At 40.4% G+C, this 24,998-nt stretch overlaps 1 protein-coding gene across 4 annotated transcripts in view; it reads left to right on the top strand.

The window, feature by feature from the left end:
* DCAF5 (DDB1 and CUL4 associated factor 5) overlaps positions 1-24,998 on the top strand; it is a 77,415-nt gene that overhangs the window by 38,858 nt on the left and 13,559 nt on the right. For all 4 annotated transcript variants that reach the window (XM_005441099.4, XM_014281441.3, XM_055715022.1 and 1 more), the window contains exons 6-7: positions 846-1,059; positions 16,670-16,736. In XM_005441099.4, the coding sequence (XP_005441156.2) occupies positions 846-1,059; positions 16,670-16,736 (281 nt within the window). The remainder of the gene's footprint in view (positions 1-845; positions 1,060-16,669; positions 16,737-24,998) is intronic.

A 24,998-nucleotide genomic window follows, 5' to 3' on the forward strand; every position in this document is an offset into this window, starting at 1 on the left:
GTTACTGTTTTAGAGAGAGCCTGGAAACTTGAGACCCTTTGGTTTTGTCTTATGAATGTCAATATGAACTGATGCAGATACTCCAGCTCTGATCATACAGCCTTATATGGGACAAAGAAACCAGCTAATTCAACCATGTGAGAGTTTTAGGTAATAGTGTCATGTGGTAGCATAATTGCCTTTCCTACTTGGCAATATTTTTGGATGAAGCAAGTCTGAGGTTAGCCAAGTGACTTATTTTAGCGTTTCTTGCAATGACTTGTTAGTAAAATGGCCTTTTAAGACAACTGGAACTGATTGTAGAGTTCAAACATCCTCTGATGCCTTGTAGAAATGTAAATAGAAGCAGAAGTGAGATAATGGTCAGAGTATCTACAATCAGAGAAAATGCCATCCCATGCCAGAGCAGGAAAGAAAGGGAAAAAAAAAAAAAAAAAAGGTTGGGCTACTTGGATTCAGGCAGCAGCTGAACAAAAAGAGCTGACTACTGGTAGGGTCAATCTCAAATGCAGATATGGCAGAACTACAAGAATAGCCTTTTTAAGGCTAAGGCTACTCTGTGAGACTTTGCTGCTGTGCAGGAAATGTATTTGTTATTAACAAATTTACTCACAGTCTTTAACTTTCCTGTTCTGAAGACTTTATAGTCTTAGTATTTTGGTAGTTTGTCATTCAGATTTTGGATCAACTTTGCTCAGGAATTGATGCTTTGAGGCAGAAACTACATAGGATTATAGGTTAGTGGGCTCGTTTGTTTGAAATGACTCAGTAAAGTTAGAGTTCTGTCTTTAAGTAGTTCAGTTCATATGCATGACCCAACTCACTTGTTTCTTCTCTTTTCCCAGTTCACTGCTCCGCTATGGTGGAAACCTCTCCCTTCAGAGTGCCATGAGTGTCCGGTTCAACAGCAATGGAACCCAGCTGCTGGCACTGCGTCGGCGCCTTCCCCCTGTCCTCTACGACATCCACTGCCGACTGCCTGTCTTCCAGTTTGACAACCAAGGGTACTTCAACTCATGTACTATGAAGAGCTGCTGTTTTGCAGGTGATCGTGATCAGGTAATAAGCAAGCAACGGCTGTCCCATGTCTCCAGTTTCCATGAATGTTTGAAAACACCTCTGTAATAAGGATATATATTTTTTTTTCTGATTCAGGAGCTAAAACAGGACGCAGGACGCATGTAGGCTTACCTCAGAGCTGTTTTGCAAGGCTCTGAAAGAAGAAAAACATTGCAAAGCACGTGATAAATTTTACCTCTTATTTGATGTGTTCTAATACTTGGAATATAATATTCACAAGAAAAATATTTGCAGAGGCTTTTTAGGCCCCATTAATATGATTTGAGAACCATGAGTAGACAGTATTATCTAGATATTATAAGGAGGCATATTCCTTGCATTTCAGTATTGCTCCTGATGTTACAGTAGAGGCAATCACACAAAACTTAAATATTGTGGATTTACGGAGTGGTTGATTCTTACTTCAAATTATAATGTTTCTCCTTTAATACTATACTACTGGATTAGAGTATAGGTCTTTATAGTTCAGTGTGCTGTAAGTTGTGATGGCAGGTGGTTAGGAATAGTTTGTTACTGCACCGAGGCAGGACTCTGTCCATGATTCTAGAGCTGGATATTGTCTTTGCACAGCTGTGTTTAATAAGCACTAATAATGTTTAAGGACAAAAAAATGTATTTGAAAGCCATGATAGTATAGAACTAAGATCTGAAAATTTCTTTGCTGTCGTCAAGAAAATTCCTGTGGTCAGAATTTGGTAATTAATTCTACTGCTGCTGCTGCAGGAGGCAGAGTTGAGCTTCTTTCAGATTGCAAGTAGGAAATACATTTACATCACTGAACTTGAGCAGTGTTTCTGAGTTTTACATAGTTTTTGGCAGGAGGAATATAAAAATGCAATAATTAAACCATCCTGAAAAAAATAGTGGTTTACTATAAGAAATGGCCAAACACATGTATTGTTTAAGAAGAAAACTGCTGGTGATTTGTGGTCTATTATTTAGTCAGCTTAAAGATGACGCTTTTTCTCCTCTGGAAGTCAGAGTGGACTGTGTGCACTCTGACACAGAGTTTAGCTTCTCATCTGTTACTGAAGATCTTGAAAAAGCCTTAATGTCTGTTGTTTCTAGGCCATTTTCTTATAGATGTGGTGTTATTTTAATGGGAATAATTTGGCTGTTCTGTATCAGGTTGATGCAGCACTTCAGAAGCCTGCATTTTTAAAAAACTTGATATTCTTTTGGCTTAATGGACTTTCTGTTCAGATAAGTTGCAGGACATAATGCTACTAACCAGTTAGAAATCAGATGAAGTTTAATGTGGAATATTAGAGGTGTGGATTTTAACATTTAGATACCTGCTTATACCCATCCTCCAACTGGAAGGAAAAAAGATAATGAAGTCACAGAAAATGCCAACGTGTAGTCCAACTGTATAGGTCTGAAACTGCTCAGTAACACTCAAATTCAGCTGACTAAGATTGTCAATGCTATGGATAGCCCTTAGGGAGAATCCAATTCCAGGTCTAACTAGAAAAGGTTAGAGTTGGAACCTACTGTTAAGATACACAAGATGAATGAAAAAGTATGTAATGTTCATGCAACTAGTTCTATATGTTCTGCATAGAACATGTTCTATACAACTAGTATGGGTTTGCTTTTTGGTGAGTTTTGTGAGTATGAAATAATGTATACAAGACTCCCCTCAGCAAATCAGAATCCACCAAAAAAAGTAGTAAATCTGTTTCCAATTTAATCTGGTTCCAACCCCCTCTCCCATTTAATATTGCTTCCCTTGTCTTAATAAAGAACGTCTTTCATTCGGGATCCATACAAAGTCAGCTTCATAGAATTTCTTGCTTTTATTTCCTTGTAGGATCAAAACTTTGTGTGGGCTAAGGCTCGTTTGAAGGGATCTAAGGATAAGAAAGTTGTGCTCAAATTATGAGCGGCCCTTGTGGTAGGAAGACTTCTTCAGAAATTATCTCTCATTGCACCTCTGATTTTCTCTGGCTTTGAATTTTGTTTTCATCTTTATTGTACTGATAACTCAATCTTTTTTTTTTTTTCTCTTTTAACCTGTCTTAAATAGTTAGGTTTTAATACTTCATACAGAGCCTGGTAATTTTAAAATGTGACTTCCCTGTGTTCACAAATTATGTTGTCTTCACAGGTAGTTAATCTGATAAAGTTGCATTTCCATTTTATATTTTAATCCTAGCAAGAAAGGGATATCCTTAACTCATCAGCGCTTAGAATGCGGTTGCACTGGGAAAAAGATGAACTGCTGAAAGGGGGAGGCCTTTCTTATCCAGCAGATGTGATGCAAGACCTTTTATGATCAGCTTCCTAACCTGGCAGAAGCATTTACTTTTTTTTTCTGGGTTAATGACTTATACTGACACTCAGAGAGCTCTAGGCCAGTGTTTGAATGCAATATAAGGAAGGGATCAGAGGGTAGGTGAGAGATGGAGAGAGGCCTTTTCAGTGCTGTGGGAGCCAGCTCCTCACACTAGTCTTTGCTAATCTTTCTATGAAGTTTGTACATGGAAAATGGTTTACTTGCAGGAAGTTTTCCTGTAAATCATGACCACCAGGGTTTAAAACCCACAGCTGTTAGTATCTCAGTACTTGCCTTTGGAAGTTGGCTGTTACACAGTGGTGAAAATCTAGGTAAATAACACAGTCCCATATGGAGCTGTTGGATTGTAGTATGGCAGTCTGAGCTGCAAGCACACAACTTATGAGTTCCTTTAGAGATCACCTTATATTTTAAGAAATTAAATACTTAAATTTCCATGATAATCAGATGTGTTAGTCTTACTTTGACAAGGTGTGTGTGTTAAATTAATACAATTTCTTTGCACATATAAAACAGGCTACTAGTAGGGGAACAGTGATTGATTTGTCTGTTGACAGCAGTTAGGCTCTCAATACTAATCTTTTCTCAGTATTGCCTTTTTAGACTCCACAGATTGTGACAGGTACTCAACAGGACTTGTGTCCAGAACTCCTGACTTGTCATACCAGAGGGGAACCTGCTACCAGCAGGTGTGCAGTGATCTGTGTACCAGCTCGTTTTTTTGGAGCATCTCCGATGCAAGTACATTGAAACCGCTTAACAAAGAATGAAATACCATTAATGCTTTAAGGAACGAAACTCAGAAGGATTCAGCTGTTAACCCCAATGATATTTTTTTTCAAGTTTAAAAGAGCACGTTCTGAATTGCTATGATGGTTTTGAGTTGTTGCAGGTATTTTTATGGGTGTGTGAGTTGTAGCATGAGCTAGGTGAGGGGATCTTGGAAGATGAACAACTTTGTTTCTTTCTGTGTCTTTGCACACTGTTGTTTTCCTCCAAAAGCATTATTGCCCTAGTCCTTGTGAATCTGATTTGAAAATCAGCCAGCAGTATATGCAAGCATTTTTCCTAGAAATGCCACAGTCAGACTTTTCTTGTTTCTTACAACTACCAGAGCTTGAGAGGCAATGTTTTACTTGCACCCATTTATAATTGCCTTCTTGCTCCTCTCAGAATGCTGTTTTTGTCCATGTCATGAGTGTAATGACCTCATTTGCATGACACCAATTTTTCTTTTCTTTCTAGGAGAGCTCTGATGTTGCTAGATAAATGCATTTAAAATCGTATGCCATTTGTGTTATCTGGGAGCTTGCTTGAGTCATACAGCTGTGGAAGGGAGGAAGAGTAGGGTAGGCTAGATGGATCAAGCATGATGCTCAGCTGCCCACTCCCTCTGTTGGCTATAGAGATTTATGTAAGTGCATAATTTATCCATCCTTCTGGTATGGGCATCCAGGCCCAGAATTTTAAAGGCAGTTTTTTTATGCACCTAACTCCCACTGACTTTACCCTAGTGCACGCAAGTGTTTGTGTACATACAAATCATAGAATGTGTGAGAATCTGGAGTTGTGTCAGGGTACTGGGGGAGTTTTCATTCTTCTTGTCAGCATTAGAATTTGGGAAATGTTGTTCATATACTCAGGGTTTTAGTTGCTAGACTGGTGTGGAAAGTATCTTCTTGGATCTGAGGATACAGGAAGTATTGAAGGGCTTCATGTACCCAAATGCTTTTTTAAGTGTAGGAGCCTCAGAGGCCATGGTGATGGGCAGCAGCAAAAAAAGACCCACAAAACACACAACCAAACACAACCCCCCCTCCAAACTAAAATAGATCAAAAGCTTTTCTTGCTCAGGAATTGTTGTCTGTGTCACAATGATGAATGCTATCAGCTCATTCCTTTTTTTCACTGTGCAGATAATGTGAGGCTCTATAATGCTTGTAGCTGTAAAATAACTGCTTATTGCCTGCTTTAAAAAAGGTGGGGGTGGAGAGAAATAACTTGTACCCTGTGAATCAAACAAAAAGTGTCTTGACTCTGGCATGCCCTCAGACATTACATCACCACTCAGCCTTTTCTGTTGACATTACACTGGTATAGGAGAGTTTCAGGAATGCACCGCTCATGGTACTGCAGACTGCTCCAACTCCCTATAAAGTTACAGCCTTCATTATGTTGAAGTCTGTGTGCCTAATAGCCCTGGTTAGGGACAACCTGGTTTTTAGGACAGAATTATTGCATGAATGTAACCCTTCCAAGAAGAGGATTAGCTGTATAGGTGCCAGGGGTCTTATATGGTTGTGCATTGCCTTTGTAAAGAAATAGAACTTTTCTTCTGTGTTCTTTGTGTCATCTAACTTAAAAGCCATTTATCTCAGGACATAGTATTTCTCAATGTCTAGCTTTAAAAATGAAAAAGAAGAAAGGGAATTATTTTTCTAAAGAACATATTGTGAGTTTCCTGTGCACAGAAGACTTTTTAATGAATAGTAGCTTATTGCAGTCAGTATTTCTTAATATAGGAGAAGCACCCAGTGTCCAAATATGTTGCTGTGTTTGGATAAAAAGAAAATCAATGTCTTGCTCTGTCTTAAATTGGCTTCTTCCAAGGATTGCTTGATGAGGTTGTTTGTTGTTTTGTTGGGGTTTTTTAGCTTTATCTAAATGGCAGTTTTAAATCCCAGCTATATGCATAACATTGCATATATATAAAATACATACATGAGTAATTTATCTGGCTATGAAATTATTTATTCATATCTTCCCTGTTACTTTTGTAATTGATGTGGGAGGATCATACTGAAAGTGTCTCTTAGAGTCAAGGTCTTGACAGAAGGGGTTGGGAGTTTTCGTCAACCTTTTTACTCTGATCTCTTCTTTCCCGATTCCCTGGGGCATCCTGCCAGCCCTGTTTCCTGTCTCCTTTCTCTTCTTCATTTCTGTAAGCCATTGGGGGGGGATGTTTTTAGACCTCTGGACAGTAATGCATCAGTCCAAAGTGACCCACACTGAAGCTAAATTCTGGTGGAGTGAAACCCTAATTCAGGAGACTTTGAGGTTTGCAGGTTTTGTGTTCCTCATAGTGCACCACCGGAGATCTGCAGTTTGGTAGGATCCCTCGTGCAACGATGGGAGAGGGAAGGGAGAGTGAGCAGGAATGCACTGCTAAACATGACACGCGATGGGCGATGCACTGACAGTGTTTCTTGTTGAACTGTTAAAACTAGGCTTTGTCTAGATGCTGAAAAAGCGACCATGAATTCCAAACCATTTTGACTAATAGAATATTTGATTTAATGTGTATTTGAAAAAGTAAAGTAACAGATGACTGAAGAAAACAAAAGAGTGCAATTGGGGTACATGCAGCTTCAGCCATGTACAGGAGAGTCCCCTTCATATGCTCAGATAAATTGTTGCTTTCTTTGGAATGTAATAAGAATATTTTCCCTGCCATAGAAATCCTCAATCAGGGTTTCTAAGTTGCTTTTGTTCATGAATAAAATTAGTGTTACGGCCTTTCTGCATGGCAAAGAGGCAGCTGTAAAAATGTTGATGGATTGTTCCCGATGATGCTTCTGTAAGCATTTAAAACTGCCGCACACAGAGTTGGCTGCTTGTAAGATTAGGGATTTAGGGAGTGGGAATACAAATTTTTGGCTTTGAATTTTATGTCCTAGAAGCAACTTGTGTTCCTCCAGTCTGCTGTGTCACAGATTTTCTTTTTCCAGTTCATGAGACAGGCATGCTTCTTACCAAGGAGCAAAGTTTCTGTTGTAAAAAGCCTTTGGACGTATCTGCTTGATTTTCGGGCCGAGATGGAAAACTTCTAAACTCTTTTTTGTGCCAGTTTCAACCTTCCTGAAAAACAGTCTCAAACAGTACAGGTTGCAAGCTGCTTCCCTGGCTAGTATGAAAAAAGACAGCTGTTCTCAAAACAATTTTTTGTTTTCTTAACACCACAACACTGTTAGCCCTAGTGGTAGATTACTCTTTAAATTTATTAAAACATTGTACAAAAGGTATGATTTGTGCCCCAGAGCTTATTACAAAGCAGAAGATAAAAGAACGTATAGGTATCTGTTCTTGTAGGTAAATTTTCTTAACTGCAAGTTTTCCAAAACACATTTCAGAAATAGCTTCCTCAGTTATGTCTCTTCTTTAGGTTTTCTCATTGAGGGACAGCCTCAAGAGGTTTGTAGCCTGCCCAGGTGACTGTTCTTTACCTCTTTTGGACCCTACACCCTGGTAACTGCCTTGGGGAGAGGAACTTAGATGGTAACAGTGAGAGCTTCTAAAAGAAGCAGCCGCCACTCCGACTGGGATTGCAGTCTGAGGTACAAACAAGGCAGTATGCCATTGAGAGGGGAGGTCCTGTTCTTTACTTGGGTTGTGCTGGCACCCACCTGACCCCTGCAGAAGCTGGTTGAAATACATAAATGAGAAGAAATACATTGAATGACTGATTGCAGTTTGTATGGGTTTTTACTGTTCTAGCTAATGTGTCTGTGTCATGAGCACTGATGTTGGCACAAGGGGTGTAGGTGGGAACATAGCTAGGGAGAAGGTCAGCAGATGATCATTAGAGCAGCTTTCCAAGGTGTACTCGGTGGGAACCCTATACTAAAAGCCTAGATTCATTAACATAAATGTAACAGCCTGACAGAAAGATCAGGAATTGCAGAGAGAAATACTCGACCAATTGACAGTTGTTTAAGGAAAGGAAAGGAGTGCTCTGCTCTGTGGGAGATCCTAGGTTTTTTCTTTTATACCACTGGTATTTCCAATCTGAAACAAGCTGTATTATCTTGCTGATTCCTTGTTCGTTTGCTTCTTGTTGCTTTTTGAATAGGAAAAAGACTTTTCCTCCTTCATTGATGTGGCCTTACCTGGTTTCCCTTCTGGTCAGTGGGTACTGTAACAATAGAAAGATGATCTGAAAACAAATCTGTGGGTTTTCTACCTGCAGGAAATGCAGGCTAACAATAAATTCTGACCAAATGGTAAATTAAGTATCAATAATTTCTTAAAAATGGAGAAGATAGCAGGGGAGGTCTCATCATAGAATGGCTTGGGTTGGAAGGGACCTTAAAGATCATCTAGTTCCAATCCCCCTGCCATGGGCAGGTACGCCCTCCACTAGACCAGGTTGCTCAAAGCTCCTTCCAGCCTGGCCTTGAACACTTCCAGGGATGGGGTATCCACAGCTTCTCTGGGCAATCAGTTCCAGTGCCTCACCACCCTCACAGTGAAAAATTTCTTTCTAATATTTAATCTAAATCTGCCCTTCTTTGGCTTATAGCCATTCCCTCTTGTCCTACCACTACGTACCCTTGTAAAAAGTCCCTCTCCAGCTTTCTTGTATGCCCTCTTTAGGTACTGGAAGGCTGCTATGGGGTCTCCTCAGAGCCTTCTCTTCCCCAGACTGAACAACCCCAACTCTCTCAGCCTGTCTTCATAGGAGAGGTGCTCCAGCCCTCTGATCATCTTTGTGGCCCTCCTCTGGACTTGCAGCAACAGGTCCGTGTCCTTCCTATGTTGGGAGCCCCAGAGCTGAACGCAGTGCTGCAGGTGGGGTCTCACAAGAACCGAGTAGAGGGAAAGAATCACCTCCCTCGACCTGCTGGTCACGCTTCTTTTGATGCAGCCCAGGGATACAGCTGGCTGTCTGGGCTGCAAACGCACGTTGACAGGACATGTTGAGCTTCTTGTCCACCAACACACCCAAGTCCCTGCCTTTGCCTTCTGTGGCTTGGGCAGTATGTCTGGAGCACATGCCAGTGAAGACCAAGGCAAAACCACTGCCTTGGTTTTGTAGTAGTAGCTCAGCCTTCTCCATATCCTGGGTAACCAGCTCTCCCATTTCCTTCCAGAGATGGCCCACATTTTCCCAGGTCTTCCTTTTATCACAGACATACCTAGAAAAGATTTTCTTGTTGCCCTTGATGTCCCTGGACAGATTAAATTCTATCGGGGCTTTAGCTTTCCTAACCTGATCTGTGGCTGCTTGGACAGTTTCTCTGGATTCCTCCCAGGCTACCTGTCCTTGCTTCCACCCTCTGTAGGCTGCTTTTTTGTGTATGAGTTTGTCGAGCAGCTCCTTGTTCATCCATGCAGGCCTCGTGGCATTTTTGCCTGACTTCTCTTTGCTGGGACACATCGCTGCTGAGTTTGGAGGAGGTGATCCTTGAATAGCAACCAGCTTTCTTGGGCCCCTCATTTATCAGGAAGATGTGCAGTGCAGTCCTGGCATCACAAAAGGTCCAGAAGGAGGTATAAAAAAACCTCTGAGTGTGTTCTGTCAAAATTTGTCATTCAAACTATGTAATACAGTAAGACCTGTGTTCATGGTTGTGATACATATATAGATGCATAAACAAGCACACATACAAATACATATGTGTATATGAGGTGAACCTCTCTTACTTTTTGCTTGTATTTATTTATAGCTTGCCGCCTTAGCCCCTTTGAAATAGTTCCATGAGAAGCAGGTTGTGGTGATATCATTGGGATTTTGTTGGGTTCAAGGATGAATTAGCATTTGGGTTTCCTGATGTTTAGTAGGGTGATGTAATTTTGGTACTGCTTTGTACTCAGTGGCTACTTACAGGGTCTCGCACTCTCCTCTGTGTGGCTGCCTGTTTGTAAAAGAGTATTTCTAAGCAGTCCATAATTCTGGAACCCTCAGGTCCTCTATCAAATTTGAAATTGGCCTCTTTTTTTTTTTTTTTAATTTGGAAAAAGTTCTTGGAGACAGAGAGATGCCACAAGGATCAAAAGAGCATAAGCCCTGTTTCCTTAGGAAACCTTTCCTCCTTGAAAAAATACATTTTTAATGTGTTTTGTGTAAATTGAATCCTCCGAAGTTCTGATTGCTATGAATTTCGATCTCTTTTTGACAAACAAGCGAAAATCAATGTGTTTCAGACTTCAGTGATGCTTCATGTAGAAACGTGGTTTCCTCAGTGCATGTCCCACCATGGAGGTGTGCAAGGCAGCTCTTCTCGTATGCTCAAGAGGAGTTAAGACTTCAGCCTAGCAGCTTGTCACCTATACAGATTATCTGTTGTCACAGAGAAAAAAAGCAAAAGCCTACACCCCGCCCATGAGTTATATTATATTACAGGCAATATATGGAGGAACTGTACCTCCTGCCTGTTAAAGGAGCTGTGCAAAGCACCAGCAGAACTGTTTCAGATTTGGATGCCTCTATGCTGCTTCCCTAGTGTGTGGATTTTGCATTACTTTAAGAAGCTAAGGGACAGCTTGCTAAAAGCCTGAGGAAAATTCTGACTTCTCTGATCTTTTCTGCCCCGGGTTTCATTGGCCCCTCTGAGGAAAGGACAGACATGTTCAAGTGCGTGGGAACTGAGATTTAAGAAGTTTAGTCTCTGTCAGAGCTGACTGGTTAGTAAAGCTGTAAGCAGCAGCATGGAATTTGAGTCTAACAAGCATTTTCCTGTTAGTAACTTAGCAGCAATCACTTATCAAATGTTTATCATCTCTGTACCATTACTCATGACCTCATTCATCTATTTATATGATGATGGTGCTTTTTGGTTTGTGCTTTTAAGGCAAATTCTCCTACATTCTTTCCCTTCTTCCCTACGTTAGTAGGGCCATTCAAAAGACTTGCTGATAATTTTGGAAAAGTGATCCATGTCTGCTGGTCTCTCATCCAGGGTCAAAAGCTTTAAAATGTCGCTGATATAGGTCATAAGTAAGAGGAAATTTTATGGAAGCAGGAAATGTGCATGTTGGAAACTGTAAAATAAGATTTGATTTAGATACAGTTTTATTGAAATACTCTAGTAGCACCTGAGGAAATAGAGTTTGTGGGATTTCGAAAGCTTTCAAACTGGCAGTGGTAAGAATAAAAATAAATTCCCCAGAATGGTAGTACTCTGCAAAATGCAATGCTAATGCTACTGTTACAAGACTAAAGCTGCAGCAGATTAGATCTCCCATTTATTTATATCAACTGCTGTAATTTCCTTGGGGAGAGAGAAAATGAGAAGAGTTACAGTGGAATGAGTGGGGAGCCCTAGTCCGAAGTAATTCTGCCAGATTCCTGATGATAGTTCATTTTATGCGTACTTGAAGCTCAGACTGAACTTGTGTTTTCTCCAGCTGCAGACTCTTAACCACGCCTGAGAGTTTTCTTCCTTCTAAGGCAAACTTCTGAATCAGCAGCTTGTAGTCGTCTGGAAGCCTTTTCCTGTCATTGTTGCTAACAGCTAGACATAGAAGCTGATTCTTCCCTTCTAAAAAAACTCTGATATTAATTATTAGCAACTGTTCTTCTGTCTAATCTCATGTTCATGTGAATATTGTGAATGTTAATTTCCGAAGTCCTGGTCAGATACAGCAGCAAAAATGCAGACAATGAGGCAGGTGGTTTTAATATTGGTCTCTCCTGCCAGACATCTGAGCATCTGAGCTGCTCACACGGTGTCTGCTCTGATTCAGAATTCAGCACTGCACTGGTTCCTGAGGTTATGTTCTCCTTAGAGTTTGTCTTTTGGTTGGGGGGAGGAGGGAGAGTGCATTTACTTTAGCCATTTACTTGTCTCTGTGAATGTGCATGGTTTTGCCTCTTACTGGCTTGCCTCTGTGATTCGATTATCTGGGCTTTTGTTCTTAGAGTAAGTAGAAGGTAGTCTGCCAGGAATTACGTTTTACACATCTCAGGACCAAAAATCCTTGGCCACAATTGAAGTGGAGCCTAAGCATATGCAGCATGACGTTCTTTCATCTACCCCACCCCAACCCCTTCTTTTTCTTTTCTTTCTGTTCCTCTCTTTTAATCTACTCCTTTCCCTCATGATTTCAGTCGTATTAACTAGGGCTTGGTACACTTGATAGCAATTATTTCTTTGAATTTTCTGGTAGTAGGGACTGACTTTTGCGTTTTTTCAATCCTTATTCTGTAACTTTCAACTACTGTGTAAAACTATTGGCTTATTGTTACACTAATAATGAATACATCAAAGAAAAATTTTCACAGATCCTCTTGTAAATGTCCTAGTAATGTCAGTCCAGCTGTGCTCTCCAGAGGCCTTGGGTTCCCATTGTCTTGTGCTGAGAGTACTAACTGGAATTTAGTTTCTTTTTCAAATGTCATGGAAGAGACATGTTTCTGGCTTTTAGCAGCTTGTGCATCTGCTCTTGAAGCTTCAGCTGGCACATCTTTCTTGCAATAGCTGCAGTCATAAAGTTGTGCTTCTGGCAATCTCTTGGTTTCTGTCTGAAAAGCCAAATTCTACTTCTCAGACCCCTGTCACCTGGTCTTACAGAAAAGGACAAAGGGAATGCATTTGGGGCTTCAATTCTATATTGTGAGAACAGCAGGAAAACATGTACCTCAGAGGTATCCTAACAGGGAAAAAGAGTAGAAAACTGTGCTACAGTGGTGGCAGTGGAGTGGCAGAAATACCAAGTAGTTGGATATTTTGTGGAATATAATCTATTTCTGATAATTATTGGCAGAGCTAGCCATTGAAATGAAATATAAATTTATATTAAAAGCTTGTAACTCACAGCCCATTGCTTACAGCATCAAACTTGTGTGATGACTTTATCAATTGTTTTTGGCAGTTACTGTTGGCTGTCTCAATTGCAAGATTAAACCCATAAGTACTTCTTCAGAACAGCTCAGATCGTGAGCTGAGTTTTGTTCTGTGACTAGACATAAATTGCAGTGTAGATGCTTTACTCATTCCTACTTGTTTTCTCTTAATTCACTCCAGAATACTTTGGCCAAGTGTATTTGATTGGTGCAAATGACCTTAGGCTAGAAGACTGTAATGAAGCATAGGACTTCATGGTGCTTTTAAGTAGGTAGGAACTATCTTAACTGGAGATAATTGGGTTGAGTATCAGTGCCATTGGAGATATTCAAGAGCTGTCTGGACATGGTCCTGGGCAGTCAGCTCTAGGTGACCCTGCTTGAGCAGGGTGGTTGGACCAAATAACCTCTGGAGGTCCCTCCCAACCTCAGCCGTTCTCTGATTCTGTGAACTACTTTAAGATACTTAGCCAATTTCTTTCTTTAAATTCCCCAAATTGTGACCACCTGAATTCATGCAAGTGTATGTGCTGAACTGTAGTTTATGCCCCTGTGTATGTGGCCTAAGCTTGTTTTCCCATTGGAGTTTCCATGAAGCGGTGATGCAGTGTAAAGGTTTCAGGTGGGCATTTTCCTGACACTGCCCATTCTCTCCCCACATCCCACCTTCCCATCCCCAACCCCCAAAACAGCCCCAATCCACCAAGATGATTATTTCCCTTCTTACTTTGGTAATCTTTGAGAAAATAGAATCAGAAGAGAGCTCTGGAGGTCATCTGACTTAAGCTGCTTCTCAGAGCAGAACATCTTCAAAGTCAGATCAGGTTGCTCAGGGAATTATTTGTCCAGGTAAATTTTGGATCTGCAAGGGCAGAGATTCCACTGCCTTTCTGGGGACAAGTTGTAGCGTTTGTTACGCTCCTCCTAAACATGCTGTTCCTTTGTGTTCAGCTGCAATTTCCCTTGCTGTGACTTGTGACTGTTGCTTCCTGAGTGTCCACTGCATGCCTCTGAGAAGAGTCTGTCCCCAGCTGCTCTGTATTCCTTCAAACAGTGGGAGACTCTTGAGGTCCACTCTGTGTCTTCATTTTCTCTTCTGGCTAAATAAGCCCAGTTCCTTCAGCTTTTCCTCACAGGTCATGTGCCTTCAGCCCCAGCAGCCCTCCTGCACTGTCCAGTTCATTAGTGTTGCTCTTGTATTGGGGGACCCAAATTGAACATAATACTCCAGGTATGGCCTCAAAAGTATGGCCAGGTAAGGGTAATAATCACATACTAGACCTCCTGGTTCCACTGTTGATAGTGCAGTCAAATTACTTTTAGTCCCCATCACTGCAAGGGCACTCTAAATTTTGCTATCTCCAAACCGAAACAGAGTATATTCAGATGGGTGGTCTTTGTAGGTAGTATGTTCTTTTGTAGTGGACAGTGATACACCAGATTTCCTAGACAGTTAGCCATTGAGCCTTACAGCATACACTGTGTTCCTCTGCAAATCAGTTTGGAAGCTGATTTGAAGAGTCTCACAAACATTTTATTCCCTGCACGTATGTACTGTGATTTTTCTGGTTTGTGCCTTGTGCAGGATATCTGAAATCTGTCACTTTGGGGCCTGTCATTGTTGGTAGGTTTGTTTAATTTAGGACGTGAAATGCTGAATGACTCTCATATTAAGTTGTTAGAACTCATTTGATTATTTTTTTTAAAGGGTGTTAAGATCATAAATTCAAGATACGAGCTTTCTAGCTATTTTAGAAGTCTCCATTTTCCCCCACATGTCCTAGGCAAATCAATTGCTGCTTCAGCCATTCAATTTGGTAATAATTACTAAAAATGTGCAACATCTTTATAACTTTAAACAAGACCTTTTTTTTTTTTTTCCCTCCTGTGTAGCGTTTCCTCTGTAACAAAGCATTTTAGAGGTGCTTGCTTTCTGATCGCTGGGAGGTTGCCTATATGAGCCCTAATATGTGTAGTTTTGGCACAGTGGCTCAGCCTGCTGTGGGCTAACATTTATGAGCAGTCAAATGAAAGGGAAGCGCATATTTCTGGCACTGATCAGGTCAGTTTGGCAGAGGTAAGCTGCCTAAGTGCTTGAACATGTTGACTTGTAGACATAACTTTCTGGCTTGGAAAGTATGGGTTTATAAGTGATGCAGAACTAGTGTGCACAAGTTTTTAAAGGCATTTCTGTTTGATCAGTGCTTCGTATCTATCAGAAAATTAGCATAATTGCATTCATAACTGCTTACTGACATCCTACATCCTTAAAAATAAGAGAAAAAAGAATGCTTGGACTGTGATAGTAGGAAACCAGAGAAGGGATTTCAGTGGTTGGTTATTGCATTTTTGTGGCTGGAAACATCTGAACACTGCACTAACTTAATTAGCATTGCAAACGGAATGTATGCACATTTATAGCCATTTTCTCAGTGTTAGAGTGTATTTTTATTTGCTTCTCAGTCCTGTGTTATTCCAGGACTTGTCTCCTCACTGCTTGATGTTACTTTGCCCGATGAGTTTATGTATCCCTGGAGGATGAATGACAGAAACCAGTTATATCTGAGCCAAACAAAACAGAATTTGTCTCCTATCAAAGGTTAGAAGAGGGACAGGCTTGCTCCATTTCTTTTTCTCGCTTCCTTCTACCCTAATAACAACAAAATGAGAAACCCAGCTTCTTGACTGTACTGATTAAGCAGAAGCCTTAAGTCACTTGAGGGCTAGAGATTTATTTACACTGTCTACACCGGTATAACTAGAACTGGAATCTTCCCTTGGCTCTACTACATGTCATCTCATCTCTAATTTGAGGGAGAAATAAATGACAGGGAGTACAGTTTATTGGAGAAGAGATACTTGGAGACACAGTTTGTGACCTCTGATAACTGAGAGGCATAAGCTTTTTACCATATCACATGTCACCTGTTATTCTACTGCATGTTTGTAGTATATTAAGCTACTTCAAATTGCATATTGCCTAAACTTCTGTACAATAAAGAGATTGCTTATCTTTCATGCACTGTTGAAAAATGGCAGCTTTCCATCTCTCCAGAGTAACTATAACCAGGAAAAAAATGAACAGTGTGATAAATGTGGTGGTTTGTTGGTTGGTTGTTTTTTGTTGGTGTTTTTTTTTTTTTAAATCACTTGAGACTTGCTGATAGTGAATTTTTAGCTTTGGTTTTGTTCAGTTTTCAAGGTTTTCCTCAGTGACTGACTTTTGATGGTCTTGGTAGACTGATTAAGCCAGACTTAATCTGTTGTGCTTTTTGTGTAATGGACATGCTAGCTCTTTTCTTAGGTATGTGTTTGATAGAGTTTGCTGTGGTAGTTCAAGAGATGAGAAGAAAAGATGAAAGACTTTGACGTTAAGAAAAGACCAGAGTTGCAGGCTGTGAGATATGAGAGCTTGATCTAGACACGCTTGTATTAAAGCCAACCAAAATCTATAACCTTATTTAGCAAAGAAAACATACGCTTTGGGCAGTAGGCATCAGGTACATGAAGCATGCTTTTAAATTTTGGTCTCATTATATTCATGCAACATTTTGGTGTTGATACCCCCGTTTAAAGGTAAGTTGATCACCAAGGTGTAAAGAATGATACAAATTATCTTTTTTCCCCTCATTTTTGGTTTGAAGAAACTAGATGAACAATAAAATAACATAACATAATTCAAGTGATACTTTCTGGTAAACTGCTTTTATTTTTATTCCTAACAGTACATCCTTTCGGGCTCTGATGACTTCAATTTGTATATGTGGAGGATTCCTCCAGATCCAGAAGCAGGTAAGTTTTGTTGTTTGGGATGGGACAGGTGTCTGACAAATACTAGTTGGGTTTGAAAAATTTGAAAAATTGCTTTTGTCACTCAGCCTCACAATCAGAGCAATTCTGATGAAGGCTGGATGGGGAAGAGTTTGCAAATGCCTAATCCAGTCTCTGGTTAACAACGCCAATGCAATCTTATCATGCTAATTGTATTTCTCTTCTCGTATTATGATCATTTAAATCTTCTAGATGAGCTTTTGAAGAGAAAGAGTTGTGGCTGGAGCAGGGTGTGTCTCTCCTCCCTCTTGTCTACCCACACTTGCTTCTAAGCAGATCTGAGTTCACTGAGGAACTTAGGATCATGTGTACTAAGATATTTCATCTCACAAGAAGCTTGCAGCATAAACTGGTGCTGCATGCACAGACTGGTTGTTACAGCTCCAGTGCACTGGCCTCTCTTCCCTTCTTTCTTTCCTTTTACACCAAAATCCTCCCACTGATTTCTAATGCAGAGCAGTTATGATCTGTTACTTTCTCGGTGGAGGACTGCTATCAGTGGTGGAAATGACCACTTCTGACCCTTTCCCATGCTGGGGCAGACATGCTAAGCAAATAGCACTAGCTCAACTCTGTGTGAAAGTATAGGAGGGGGATGTTAAAGTAAAGCAGCAGTATGTGTGGGCTATAACAGTACTGCTGTGGATGCCACAGTTGGTCAGTGCCTAATTTGATACCATCTAGTATTTTGTAGTGTTTGGCAATACCGCGGTCTAAGCCATACAACATCAGCATATCTCTTCTGTTGAAACAAATCTCTGTTCTCTTTTAGAAGGGTGTTGAATCTTGATTGAAAGACACAAGACTTTAGGAAATGTACTACCATTTCTATTTTTAATGGCTCCAGCAGTTTAGACTGTACATTACAACTGTATTGCATAGAATTGAGTGCTATCCTGTGGTCTCAGGTGCTCTAGCAACAGTGAGAGCAAATTACAAGCTGTGTTAGAGGTAAAATGAAAATATTTTGTTTCATTTTCAAAGGCTGTTAATCATAGCTCTGTAATCCACAGCTGAGAGGATAACTAGCCTCTAAAAAGTTTGGTTAATGGCAGGGTTTTGAGGAAAATGCCATTCTAACTTTTTGATTGCTTATTTAACCAACATTTAGTGTTGCAGTCCAGAAGTCTTCTAAGATGGTCCTGCTAAGTATATCAGTACCTTGACCTCTATCTTTATGTAGGGTTTGCAGAGACTTCTCCCTGCTTTCCTTTTAATTTGTATGATTTTCTTTTACATTTGACACTGCTTACTACTACTGTTGAAATTTCCTCTTGGTTAAAACAAAGGTTACACACGTTTAGATTGGTTATTTATCTGTAAGTTTTTGTATGGACTGCAGAGTTACATTCTATGCATGTTACTACACTTGTCATGACTCCACTTGTAAATTCTGGACTTGAGGGTTTGTGTTTATTTGGCTGTGATGTTCTTGAAAACTTGTTTTCCCAGGCAGCTGTAGTTGACAAACTTTTTATTTGGAACCTTTGCACAAGGAGCGATAGCTAAAATTACCACAAAACAATGTCATATGTGTTTTGGTCAGCTTTCTTGTTTCTGGTTCTTGTAACTTGAGGAAGGGTGTCAGTAAACTTGCAACATTGCAGTTACAAAATTATTTACTTAATGTCAATTGCCCTCAGTGGTTGGGTAATGAGCTCTGAAGACCCAGTGTGTATGTCTTAGTCTCTTGTAACTTGAGTAGCTCTCTTACGGAAACACTTCAGGAGAACTCACCAGCTTTGTTTTGTTAGACCTAAAGATACAGCTTCTGTGGCAAATAACTCACTAGGCATCCACAGCACCTGTGATGGGCTTATTGAAGTTCTTCATTCAGCTTTTCTTGAAGGGTTGTGCCTGTTTTGAATGTGGTGAAATACCCTTTGTTAAATCTCATCCTATGATTCAGAACAATTGTTTAGCTAGGAAGGTTGCTGTGCTTCCTTCTTGGGAGAAAGAGTCTTGCTGTAAGGATGCAGAGACTTGGAAAGCTACTGCTTCTCATGTTCTAGCTTAAAATAGGAGTGTCTTTGGGTCTGCGACCTGAGGAGGTGGAATGTGGTCTTTCATTTGAAATATTGCACAAACTAGACAGGATGATGTAATGTCCTGTACCGTTGGATGGTATTTTAAATAAAAATATCTCTTCACTGATTTCTACCTTCCAGTTGAATTTAGACATTGTGTTGCTATAAATATTTATGATACAACTCTCTTAAATTATATCAGCTATTGGCAAATACCAACTTTTCTGCAAGCATAGATTTTTAACAGAGCTGCATCCAACTCTTAAATAGATTATTTTGCTTAAGTACAGGTGCACAGTAAGTACTAGCTATCTAATGGTTAGCAGCAGTACTACACAAAAGATGAAGAAAAGTGGGAACACACCAGTCAGACAACTGCAAATGTATTTCAGGTTGGAGGAATGTGGTTACCTGTGTTGGTATTTTGCCAGGAAAATGCAACAAATTCTGGGTTTTTTTTCAAATCTTAATTTAGAGGTGTCTTCCCAGTAGGTTGCATTGAATCATTGCCCTTTAGCTGGAAACTTTGCCAGCGGTTTTGTTTGGTCCAGTTATTAGACAGGATTTACTTTGGGGTGGGGAGTTCTGTGAAAAAAGGTATTTTCTAAGTTGGTTAGGAAGCTATTCTGTTGAAGAGTTTTATTGGCTGTCTTCTTCCACAACTTCAGATTATTCTGAACAGGCCAGAATTTCCTATGCCACAAGGTCAGTTGCTTTTTTACCACCTTTTGTCCTTTCTTGACGATAGAATAGTTTGCGTGTTTTTCCACCTTATTCTCCATCCAAGTACTACCAGCTTTCCACTGTGCTTCAGAAGTAATTGCTGATTGTTTGGTGAATTTGTTAGCCAGTTTTTCTCTTTAAAGTACATATCCCATTCTTCCTCAGAGGCAGAGTTTCTAGCAAAATTCATAGAGTAGTCTGGCAGAAGAAAAGCAGTCCTGAGTTTCTTTTACTTGTCGCCAAGGCAGGCTAGAAGTGAGAAGAGACACCAGCTCTACATAATCTGTCCAGCAAGACTGTTAAGTTACAAGTACTTTAGGCAGTATTCAAACCTGACTCCTATAAACACGATCTCTTTCTTAGTGGTAAAGAATCCCTGTTCAAGACAGAACCTGACATGTCTTGTGGGGTAATAGAGGGCTTAGTAGACCAAATGTTTTGCAAAATAGAATTTACATTCCTCACCCACTACTCTGAATCATCTTTGCAACTCGGAGCTTGTTTCTTGCTTTTGAAATGTTGCTCAGAGATGCTGTGTGAGGGATATGATATTTAGTTGTGACTGAGAAGACAGTTGGGGAACCTTCAGTTTACGTGAGCAGGCTGTCACCAGACTTCTGAAAGCTTCTTCACTAAATCAGAACAGCAAACTGCATTTCAAAACCCCTTTTTAATTCTGTCTTTGTAACTGTGAGCAAGAAAGGGCCTGTCATTGTGGTCCAGTTACTAAATTAAATTGCACCAATTTTCAGCAGAATTGGTGCAATTTTTCTTCCCTTTTTTTTCTCCTTGTTGGTCCCTGTAAGTGCGGACACCTCTTTAGGCTTGAAGAATTTAGCAACAGATCTTTTCACAACATTTGAACAGGGTTATCTCATTTGAGACAGCTTGTGGTTTAAGTTCTCAAAGTTCCAGGCTGATAAGTAAAGATGAATAATAGATGATTAAGTGTTTCTTAATGTCTTTAGCTATTTTTGAGATTTTTTTATATAAGGGGAAACATGCAGATATATACAGATATATATATACACACACCAATTGGGTTGGGGTGGGGAGAAGCCATCTGGCCCAATGGGGAGCATGGTCTGGAAGGTTTGTATTTTTTTAAAAAAATATTTTTCTGAATTGTGGTCTTAGGATCTAAACTGTTTAAGACTGTAGTTTGTCTCTTCCTTCAGGTCAGTGTTGACCATGGTGTGCTATGGAACAATTATTTTGATTATCACAGCAAGTGAGTGATGGAGCAGTGTAGAAGAGATTCTTTGTATTTAGTGGACTGGTTTCCACGTCATGTAGATTGTAATACCAGAAACCTGTGGATATGTCCTAGCTAGATGGCATCTATCAGAAAACAAGGCAGTGTTGGGTGCTTTGTAGTGCTGTAGCCAAGATTCAGCATCCATGAGTGTTTCTCTCACCAGCCTCTTAACCTGTTTAATTTCTAATTTAGCAATAGAAAGCTGAAGGTAGCACTGAGCACTGGGATAAACTGGAGAAGCCTTAGTCCCCAGCAGTTATCCATCTGATTGTGCCAAAGCTTTTTCCTCTTTATTGTATTGAACATGTTTGCAGCTACCAGTACAAAACAAATGCACAGGCAAGCGGTTTTCACACTGCCATTTAAAAAAAAACCCAACCCCCCAGCTACTGGTTGTATGATAATTTCACTTATTTTAGTCCCTTCGTGTTCAGAAAGCCTAGCTGTTGGTAATTTGTGTAGTTCCAGTAACACCGTAAAAAACATTGTGACCTGTGTAGTTAAACGCACAGAAAGAGCAGTCTCTCTCAGACTGGGAGAGTGACAGAGTGGAAAGTGTGTGCCAAAGTTTATTTCTATAGTAATTTTGTCTTAGCTTTCATATTGTTCTTCAGCTCTACTGGTGATAACAACAGTGGGAGTATTGGTATAGATAAGGCATAGATAGATAAGGCAGATATTTAGCAGCAACACAAGAAGGGAGAAAATATACGTCCAAAAATAGCTACTACCACTACAGCTTTCTGCGTAGTCTTTAGATATTTAAATATGATTTTTTTTCTTTGGCTTTTGGAACTTCTGCAGAGGTACAAGACCACCACAGGGCTGGTTCTAGCCGTAGGCTAGGCAAAGTGGGTGATTGCTTGGAAGAGCAGGTTGCCTGAAGCAAGTGCTGACACCAGCCTACTCCTTGTGCTTTCACTGAAGCTCTGCAAGGCCACACAGATGCTTTTACCTGGCCTGGGAGGTGGAGGGTGGGTTCGAAGGTGACAAGGGAAGCAGCCTGCAGGCAGAGTTGGAGCTGCTTTCTTATGGGGAGACACTCCCTTTCGCTCTGTCTTGTAGTAGCAGAAGTCCGAAGCTGGAGTCCCCTGGTGACTCCTCCAAACTGTATCCTCTTACCATGCTGGAAGGAGAAAGGATCATGGCCAACCCTTGCTGTTGTCACCCTATATTTGTTGTAACCAAAGTCAGTTTTGCCTGTGCTGCTGAGAAACCTGGAAGTTGGTCTGGCTGCTGGAGTTAAGATTCCTGATCCCACTGGAAGGGAGGGCCCTGTGCTCTCAGGGCAGGAGTGCTTGTATTTCCGTGTAGCTTCTCCACAGGCAGGTCTCTGAGGAGCAAAGCCATCTGCTGGCATGCATTGTACAAAACAATTACAGGTGTGTGACCGACCAGAGAGAGACTTTTTAAAGAGTCTAAACATAATCTGATGCGTTGAAGGCAGAGGTCCTATATGCTATGCATATTTGCTTGCGTTGTGCTGTGCATTTGCTTTCCAAATTATGGTATCTCTTTTCCATTAGTGCATCGTGACCTCATAGGATCCAAACGCAGGGGCAGTGGCCTACAGTCTAAATGTGTCCTGGATTATTATTAATGAAAACTGAATTAATTTAAAATGAGCTTTCCACTGTAGTGCCAAGTACTACAGTGGAATGGTATGCTATGGCACACTGGCAGCAGCTGCAAATATCTGGTTCTTCTCAGGAATTTTCAGCACTTTGAGTAATTCACAAGGCTTGTATGAAGTTATGCTTTAGTCTGTAGAACATTTCTACCTTATATGAACAACCAGTGGGACTCTTTTTTTTTTTTTTTTTTTTTTTTTTTTTTTCAGAGCCCTAGATAGAAGGGTCCTCTTCTTAATGAGGTCGTTTAATTCCTCTGTTACAGAGCCGGTGGAGGATTGTTCCTTATCCCAGCAAGTTCTCTGGCGCTTTGACAGTTTTTTAGATGTTTGGAACGATGCAGCTTCCATTAGTTTAGAGGCTGTCTGCGTTCTTACAGGATTTCTGCCCTAGGGTGCTTTTTCTAATAATCTGTCACTTCCCTATTTTCCTTATCCTTCAAATAATTCATTCTTCTGTTTTTTTTAAACACCGATACATGTTATGGAACTTGCACATGGCAAGTCAGATTGCTGTCCCAGTATCTCACTCTCCATTATGATCTACCAGTGTTATTTAAAATGTGTTGGTATATACCATCCAGCATGTTCTCAATATGTGAAATGTCAACTCATTTGCATAAATATTTACAAAACTGAATAATTAACAAGGATTTCATTAGCATAATATTTAAAACCTAAAATAGTACAGCAACTTCGTAGACATCTACTACCTTTTGAGGTATTTGAGGCATTGTATTATTCCTTCCTCCTGTCTTTATTGCAGCCTGTAGATAGGCCTTGTGTTGCCATGATATTCTTGTCAAATGTGTGTAGGGGAAACCTCTTTTAAAATGTACACTTTAGAGTTAGCCTTCTTCCAGGTATTATAGCAGGATATTATTTAAAGACTTTTTTTTGAGACTCTGTATTGCCTCACTTTGGAGCACTTATTTGCACGGTGCAGAGGAAGAGGGATTTTCTTGATATTTCATTTTGTGTATCAAATAAAAGCTGACCAAAAAACCAACAACCAGCACAGTTAAAAACGCTGAACCACTACTCTAAACTGTTATTAAGCATAGCAATTTTTGGAAAGTATTGCAAAACCAGCTTCCTTCCATCCCTCCAGTCTAGTAGAGATTAGAAAGTTAGAAACCTTCTAAAATCTGCATAATCAGCCTCTGAAGACTTGAAGACTTTTTTTTTTTAATTAATACTATTAATAACATATATGAAAGCTAATGGCTTCTGTATAAGTGCTGCTTATACACGTGGTAACTATCTAAGAATATAAAAGCTGCCGTGCTAAAAGCAATTGCAGGACTTGTGCGTGCCACTAAATTCAAAAGCAAACAAACAACACCCCTGTCTTCTAAAAAAAAAACCAACCCTAAACCTCAGAAGCAAAATTGGAGTGCTGTTGTGATAGCAGAGGTCAATTCTGCTGAAACAATACAAATGAAAATACCAGTTCAAGCAAAGACACCAAAAAGAAATAGGAATTGTTACACGCGTAAAAAGGAAGATGGCCTCAGGAATTTGAGCAGTTTATGGCCAGCCTCCACTTAATGTACAGATGCACCTTTTTTTTGCCAGCAGACATGAGCAAACTCAACTCACACTGTGAGATGGCTCGAAGCTGTATGGCTGCAGCTCAGCCTCTGCTGGGAGACCAGGGGGATTCCAGGTCCAGGCAAGTCTGGACACAGGCACAGTCTGCCACCCAGGCACACGTGTAACACCGTACCAGCTTTGCTGGACTACTGTAAAATGAAGGGACCGCTGTGAGGATAAGGTTCTGCCTTAAGCACTTCCCTAGAGACACTGCTAAAGCACGTAGACCAAAATTGCATCAAGCAAGGCGGTGTCCAAAAATGAGGTTCTGGGACAGTCTATTATATTTGACACAAAGATTGTCAGAGTGTTGCTGGAGTCAATACTTTTTGGTCTAAATACTTAAAGCCTCTTGTACTACTGGAAAAAGCCGACTGCTAAGATTTGTGATTGCAGTAATCTGCTCCTGGGGGACTTTCTTGTAATTGGGCAGTGAGTTGTTTTAAGGGGCTTTGTAGGGAAGTTCACCTTAACTCTAAGCGGAGTGAAGTATGTTCTAGTACTATGCTTCCTCTGATTTTAATGTTAACAGAAGGAATTTAGGAAACTTCAGTATTAAAGCAGATATCTTCGGAGTTCCTTTTGTAGAATCGTGGAATCAAAGAATGGTTTGGGTTGGAAGTGACCTCTAAAGATCATCTAGTCCAAGCCCCCTGCCAAGGGCAGGGACATCTTTCACTAGAGCAAGAGGCCTCATCCAACCCGACCTTGAACACTTCCAGGGATGGGGCATCTACAGCTTTTCTGAGCAACCTGTTCCAGTGTCTCACCACCCTCATTGTTAAAAATTTCTTCCTTATATCCAGTATAAATGTACACCCTTTCAACTTAAAAATTTGCCCCTTCTTCTGTCGCTAGTGGCCTTGGTAAAAAGTCTCTCTCTGTCTTTCTTACAAGCCCCTTTTATTGAAAGGTGGCTATGAGGTCTCCCTGGAGCCTTCTTTTCTCCAGGCTGAACAGCACCAACTCTATCAGCCTTTCCTTATGGG

This window comes from Falco cherrug, chromosome 7 (assembly GCF_023634085.1).
Source record: "Falco cherrug isolate bFalChe1 chromosome 7, bFalChe1.pri, whole genome shotgun sequence".
NCBI classification, from domain to species: domain Eukaryota; kingdom Metazoa; phylum Chordata; class Aves; order Falconiformes; family Falconidae; genus Falco; species Falco cherrug.